General features: G+C 42.6%; 1 protein-coding gene across 2 annotated transcripts; it reads right to left on the reverse strand.

The window, feature by feature from the left end:
* Positions 1 to 1,875: 1,875 nt before the first annotated feature.
* On the reverse strand, positions 1,876 to 6,981 carry kpna7 (karyopherin alpha 7 (importin alpha 8)). Of its 2 annotated transcripts, none has more exons than XM_071534045.1 (12): positions 6,916 to 6,981; positions 6,706 to 6,834; positions 6,067 to 6,152; positions 5,518 to 5,686; positions 5,197 to 5,296; positions 4,697 to 4,779; positions 4,256 to 4,342; positions 3,944 to 4,120; positions 3,379 to 3,612; positions 2,717 to 2,899; positions 2,266 to 2,412; positions 1,876 to 1,970 (listed from the first exon to the last, which is right to left on the reverse strand). In XM_071534045.1, the coding sequence occupies exons 1-12, from the start codon at positions 6,979 to 6,981 to the stop codon at positions 1,884 to 1,886; spliced, it is 1,548 nt and encodes a 515-aa protein (XP_071390146.1). In that variant the 3' UTR covers positions 1,876 to 1,883. The 2 variants fall into 2 exon arrangements, with proteins under 2 accessions (XP_071390146.1, XP_071390145.1); XM_071534044.1 differs by having other exon boundaries at positions 6,691 to 6,834.
* Between the last annotated feature and the right edge of the window lie 267 nt (positions 6,982 to 7,248).

A 7,248-nucleotide genomic window follows, 5' to 3' on the forward strand; every position in this document is an offset into this window, starting at 1 on the left:
CATTCAAGAATGCCACCATCTTAATGCATTTAGGCTGTTGTAAATTCTTTGATCAAGGCCTTGCTAAGAAATTTAGTTTTATGATGGGGGAAAATGATTTTTACACTGTATTTTTTTGTGTTGAGTGTTTTTGAGTGTTAAATACCTGTATTAGTGCTGTGTAGCTGTATAAGTAGCATTGTATTTGTTAGCATTTTGTATGGTTGCAGTGTTTTTTTTATGCTTTAAAGCCAATGCAGGCTGTATTTTTTCTGTATACTGTATCTCATTACCTGGATTTGCAGCCCTCCTAAATACTCTGAGAAACTATGTCATAACTTTGTCAATGAAAATGAATAAATAACTTACAAGTGTGCTAGTTTGTCAATGTGGGAGAATCAATGATTAACTGACCCCCTACCACCACCACCTCCTGACCACTCCCCACCCACCACCCAGAGGAAATACAGGCAGAATACCAATTCTCTTGATGAGTCCACCAGGAAAATTGCTGAAGAACTTGCATCTGCATTGTGCATCTCTAATCCTGTGTACAAGGATATTGGGGAAGGCTGTCATCATGTAACTGCTTTTAAGGGTAAAAACTACTATAAAGAACATTTCAAAGTTTTGGTGAAGTGAAAAACTAACTGCAGTATCAGTTTGGCTGGCAGTATCTTCTAGGAGTGTAAGAAAATATTGATAAGCTTGTACTGATTCTGTTTTACAATACAATACCTTTGACTTTTTATTTCTTTGAATTATATAGTTAAATCCGTGCAGAGTTTATAGAGTAGCAAATAGGGGAGTAACATTTTAAGCCAACATTGCCTTGTTTCAGTCTTGTCTATCAGGACAACAATTTGTACTGTCAAATCTTGTAATTGCCAAACAGAAAAAAGTGAAGATGCTGATTGTGTTCAGATGAAAGTCAACTGTAACGCAGGTGCAAGAATCAAAGTATTGTAAACTAGAAAAATAATTCTGCACACTGCAAAAAACAGGTATAGGTAGAAATGTTTTAAACCAATTACTTTTAATCGTCCAATTCAATAAGGGAGCGCCCATATTAGTTTGATGCGCACAAATACTCAGTGTAATAAATGCACTGAAGAAATACAAATCAAGCAAAAATAGTGAAATCTTAGGATTTAAGTATTTTTGCCTCAGTATTGCTGCATTGCGTGTGCTCATATCCATGTAAAATTTGCACAGTATGGCGTTTTGTGTATGGCAGTGGGCCTACATGCATGGATGCATTTGTGTGCCCACATATGCAAGGACTAAGTGAGATGTAGAAATGAGGACTTGTAAGGCTTTATCCTGAGATTTCAAAGGATAGATAGTAAGTGTGGACCAACAAGGCCTCTTGCCAGTGTCCCTTCAATTTTTGCATATTTCCTTGTGATAGGGGCATCAAACCAAAAAGGAAATGTGACGACATGTCTGAGCCTCAAGGCCATAATAGTTAGCAAACAAGTAAAGACAAATTTACAATGATGTAACTGCTGCACACATGCAGATTAAGGGCCTCCAGAAACTCAAATGTTTCCATTAAACTTGAGAAAAAAAAATATCCTGGCACCTTGTTTCTAAAGAGCAACTGATGAGTTACTTTAACAGTTGGGTGGTTTATCCTTCCAAAGCCAAGAAGCTTCTTGCTTTACTCCCATCCTGCCAATATACTCTAGTACTAAATGGTTTTGGTGGAACAGAATGCTAGACTGTGGTTGAGATTATCATGTGGTGTTATTATCATCTGGTGTTGCAGTCTAGGATCTGCACTCAAGACCTGGCATCAAGTATATTTCCACAAAAGTCTATCAAGTGTATCACAAAAATATTTTATTTACTTTGAAAACATTCACCTGAACAAGACACACCAATAAGGGCAAAGCATGGTTTTAAAATTTAAAGGTTTTCTCAACTTCAGTGCTCTGAAATACAAATCCATCTTCTGTAGCCTCCACCTTCAGTCCCTCGATCTCATCCTAGGAGAACAAAAACAGTGAGACAAAAACAAAACTGATGTTTACATATTGCTCAAGTTACTCTATACCAAGAAATGAAATCCCTTGCCTTTAGACTTGGACTAAAGTTAAATGAAATTCTTACTACATTGACAGATACCGTATAAATTAAGAAAACTTCAGAAATTCTGAAAGATGTTGTGAAGTTGCATCATGGTGCTAAATTTCTTGAAAAGAATCTGCCAGTGCAGCAAGTATTTCACTTAGTACCTTGGAAGTCTAAGTTTGCAATTTTGCCATGCATTTAGCCACTCACATCATTGAAGAACTTCTCTATGATGCCATGTGCAGCCTGATACACGGTCTCATTGTCATGGTTCTGCAGCATCTCGATGCGGTCCAATCCTCCCAGCTCTTCAACCAACAGACAAAGTTTCTCAGTCTCACCAAGCTTCTCTGCAGCCTGGAAGAGGGGAGAGTGACCACACCCAATTTTGAGATAAAGCCATACAACTTGTCATGTAAAGTAACTGGGCGGTGTCATCTACCCATTTGAAGGCCTGTTTTGGAATGCAAAGGTAGAGACAAATTGTGATTGGGGAATGGTTAGCTTTACTGAAAGATTGTGTCAAAACTAGACTTGTCTGACATATCCTGCAATGTAGCAGGGAGTCAACTGTTACAAGTACATCAACTTGAACTTTTAGACCAATTCATTCATTCATTGCCAAAAGCTCTTCAAGTGCTCATTCTGTAAACTTCCTCACCATGAAGATGTTGTTGATGGCATCCAGTATCACCAGGATGGTTTTTGCATCTTTGACCTGCAACAGGTTGATGATGGCCTCCAGTGCTCCACTCTGCACCAGTTGGACCACCTGCTCCACAGTGCCCCCACTAGTGAAGTTTGTCACTGCCCACACTGCCTCCCTCTGTGTCTTGAAGTCTCCCTGAGACACATTGGATTGCATGGATTATTTTATTCCGTTTCAGTTCCCACCTTTTGCCAAATATGTCTACAGCATCTACTGCTCACCCAGGTTAGAGTCTTTGCTAAGGTGCTGAGAGCCAGAGTGAAAGATCTACCACACACACACTTCGGTCCATGCCGTTTACATTCATTAGGCCAAGTTTGTTCTACAAGACCTTTAGAGTATCTGATGAATGTCTTGCAGACTTGAAGCTTGGCCCAACAATGAAAGTTGCATTGATTGTGTGCAAGATTTTCACTGCCCTTCCCAAACATCTAAATGGAGGTGAGAATAGGCTTTTCTAAAACATGTGACCAATCTTGAATTAAGGCTGGACATTTCACTCTTAAGATTGAGTCACTTGTTGAATTCTTTAAAAAAACACAAACCAAAACAAACAAAAAACCATTCCATGTAGTAAAGTCTCATGCAACCACTCTTGCTAGTAGTCTACTCACATTTCTGAGCAGCTCTACCAGCGGAGGCAGCAGGCCACAGGTGATGAGCTGTTGGATTTGCTTGCAGGGTCCTGCCGAGATGTTGGACAATGCCCATGCCGCCTCCTTCTGCACACTGGCCTTAGGGTGCCTCATCAGCTGAGGCAGGGTGGACAGGACACCAGCGTCAATGACCATCTGGGTCTGCAGGTCTGAGCCACTCACTATGTTCCCAATGGAGCGGAGAGCTGGGGTCTGGAGGTTTAGAGACACTATTCAGAATAGGAATCCCTGTTCTGGTGGTGTGATGTTTAGAGGATCAAGACATCACATGTAGCCAAGACTACCCTGGACCGCAGGACGATGGATTAGAATCCATTCCATGTTCTGCTCTGTGATTATGACCAACTAACTGATTGAGACAGAAAAACCTTTAAGTGACTATGCTGCCTTAAAAGTATGAACTTTTAGATGTCATTAAAGTCAAAACTGAGGCTGGCATGAATGAGCCTCCATCCTTCTGAAAACCCAACAACAAACATGTAGTCTCACCAGTTGGAGTGAAAAATCAAATGAGCAGCCTTACCAACACACCGAGCTCCTCGTGGCCCATCAAGGCCACTAGCCGAGGGACGATGCCGGTTCTTGACACAACGTCAATACGGTCATTGGAGCCATCGGTGAGGTAGGAGATGGCCCAGCATGCGTCAGACAAGATGTCCTTATCACTGAGGTGGAGCAACTGGATCAGAGAGGGCAGCACCTGATGAAACAGGTTTCATTGGTCAACATGCTGGCATTATGGGCAACTTCCTGGACCATTACCAAACCCATCTGTGGAACTGGGTCTTAACCTTTTGGCTGGTGGCAAAGAAAAAGGTCTACCAATTTTCCTTACCTGCTGGACCGCAGACAGGGGTGGAAATGGGTTCTTGTTACGGCACAGGTTAGACAGTGTCCATGTCAAGTTACGCAAGTAACCCACCTGGAGGGATGAAACAAAGAAACAGGTCCATGCATCTCCTACAATTTTACCAGACAATACAGCTGAGCACAAGAGTTTTTCTGTTTTCCTGTTTCTGGAAGGTCCCCAGATACACATGCTTGAATGTGTATGTGAGCCTTTGCCTCAAGCTGAAAAGCGCATGGTCTAGATATAAGTGCAGACATGTCCAAAATAGTCTTGGCACAAGGTAGGCAGAATAAATTCTAGGTCAGGGGTTGAGCAAATTTGCAGGTTCCATTTTCAATTGATTGAATATCAAGCTCACGGTAAGTAATAATTAAAAACTGGGCGACTTGGACCTAATTTTTGGACCATTATCAAGTTTCAACTTACTGGTGTTTCTGGGGTGATACGGGCCAGTAAGGCAGGGACGACATTGCAGTCGATCAGGGCATCTCGATAAGCTGGACCATCACCTGTGAAGACAATTACAAAAATGCTTTTCATTTTTAAAATACGGCAAGCCATTGAGAATTAACATACTCTACAGCAGGCAATATTGGTTTCATTCTAGAAACTTTCTAGTATGACCATGCACTAAATTATACCAGAAAGCTATATGAAGTAAACAGGTCCAGGTCAAGTACCCCAAATCTAGTAGGAGGAATGCATTTAAAGAGTTTGTGCTCTATGGGGTTGTCCCATTTCAATCAACTTCTGAGATGGTTGTTAGCAGTAGGTAATAAGGCCCAGTCATAAGTTGTATCGTTTATCCAAAGCAAATATTACCATTTCTCTCTTTCCCCATCTTCCCATGCTTGTTGTCCCATCATGTTCACCGTCAACCAAGTCAAATTCTTAACATGGCAACGTACTTTGATTCCCCATTTTACCTGCAATGTTCCCTAGGGCCCAGACAGCCTGTTCACTGATGTGCAGCATGGGTGAACCCAGCAAGGAGATGAACGCTGGTACTGCCCCATGCTCCACCACCTTAGGACAGAGACACAGAAACAAAACATTTGTGTTGAACCTCACTGCCAAGCCTTTGTGTGAAGCCCATTGTTTAAGTTACAGAAAGTGCATTTGGACAGGATTTCATAGTCAGCCCATCAAGGACCATGTAAAGCTTCAGTTCGGCAGCATTATGCCAGTTATAAGTTGGCTTACCCATAGGTCTAATGCGTCAGACTAGCGGTACATTATAGTCACACCTGTTGCGTGTGCCAGGAGGTTCCAGAGGCGATGTTGGTGAGGGCCCAGGCCGCTTCGAACTGCAGAGTGGGCTCGTCGTCCATACCCAGGAAAGTCACAAAGCGGGACAGCAGACCGGCATCGATGATCTCCTTCAGAGGAGGGTTGCGCTCCCGAGACAACAGCTTCCTGAGGAGGGAGGCAGGAGGAGTTAGTCAGGGAAAAAAAAAAAAGTTTGTCTGATTTTTCTTGCCTCCACCAGGACCTTATGACCAGGGGTGGGACATAAGGCTTTTTGGGGGATGTTCAATTTGGCTTCCATTTCTAAACAGTTTCTATTTGTGCCCATTCATGTTTGCCCAAGTGGGAATGTTAGACAAGGACAATTCCCCAGCTTTGTTTCTTGTTTTGAGGAGTGAGTCACAATCTAACCAGGACACTAATTTCACTTTGTCAGCCAAGTCTCTTCAAGCCGACAACTCAACTTAATACCTTCATTCACCAAACCTTATGACCCATTCATAGATATGGATAATACTGAATAAGAGAGTATCCCTACAGTAGCTCACCTGGCTGCCTGGCACCCTCGAGTTTGCGAGTCCTTGCAGTCGCTGTTCACTTCTTGAATGATCTCCTCAATGCTCAAGGAGAACACCTAAACATTTCATAGAGAAGGTGAGGAGTCATTCCTATGTTCCCCAGCTCTATATAGCACATATGGGCCACATTTACCTTGCTGTTGAAAATCTCATCAAACCAAATCATCAATAGGGTAAAATCTGACCCACAGAGAACATTGGTTTTTAATAGTATGGCAAACAGCAATAAGACATTCTGGGTAGTTTTGTGGATCAAACCCAAACAAAACAAGAGTTCTCTCTTTTTTTTTTTTGGAGACCTTCAAAATCAAATAAAATGATAACCATTGGTTTTGCTGTGTTTATATAGCTGTTTTGAAGCCTTGTTCCAATAAAAAAAAAAAAAAAGATATTTATGAAATATTTTAACTTGCAACAGGTCAAATTTGACCCGAACACTATATGAGGGTTAATGTGTGTTAACAGAATATTGAACTGGGGAACATAGGACCATGGGAACATAGGACCCTGGGAACATAGATACGCTCCCGAAGGCGATGTCGGCGACATCCGAAGAGTTATTATAGTAATAGAAATTTTGGAAAGCGAACCGACCTTATCATCGGAGACATGGTCAGGGGAAAGCGCCTCCTCATCCGGCAGGGAGGACAGCGTTATGTTCCTCCTCTTCAGAAAACTCTCATTCTTGTGAGCTTTGCGCAGCTCCACGCACTCCGAGATCCTTTTGTCGCGGAGTTTCTGCAAGTCGTTGGAGTTGGAGACGCAGCGTCGGAATTGACCGTAACAGGGTACCGCCTAGCAAATGTAATGTCAACTTACCGATGGATCTTTCCCCTTGTTTTTGAATTTGGAGAGCCGTTCATCGGTAACGTTCTTGGTGGGCATGGTGGACTTTACGCACGGCGGACGCGTCGAAACTCCTTGACTAAACCGGCTGTAGCCTTAACGAAGCCTTCCAGAGTTTAAATATCGTGGTCGTGCCGGTTCAGGTGAATCTACTTTGCTGTGATTTCTGTCACGCCCCCGATGCTATTGGTTCACGTGCACCTTTGCGCGCTTCAATCAGCCTGCCAAACATCCCACCCATGGGCGTCAAATTGGATTTGGCAACGTGTGGCATTGCCAACACCCAAGCAAGTCCACATTTGATCC

The sequence above is a fragment of the Centroberyx affinis genome, unplaced genomic scaffold (assembly GCF_046629955.1).
Source record: "Centroberyx affinis isolate AG114_WGS23_722 - 3 ecotype Tasmania unplaced genomic scaffold, CSIRO-AGI_Caff_v1 ptg002479l_1, whole genome shotgun sequence".
In the NCBI taxonomy this organism is placed as follows: Eukaryota; Metazoa; Chordata; class Actinopteri; order Beryciformes; family Berycidae; genus Centroberyx; species Centroberyx affinis.

Coding starts and splice junctions, on each gene's coding strand:
- kpna7 (XM_071534044.1), bottom strand. CDS start 6,981: ATGCCCACCAAGAACGTTACCGATGAACGGCTCTCCAAATTCAAAAAC. Junction 6,835..6,915: donor ACAAGGGGAAAGATCCATCG/GTAAGTTGACAT, acceptor AACGACTTGCAG/AAACTCCGCGACAAAAGGAT. Junction 4,780..5,196: donor GGCCCTAGGGAACATTGCAG/GTAAAATGGGGA, acceptor TTGTCTTCACAG/GTGATGGTCCAGCTTATCGA.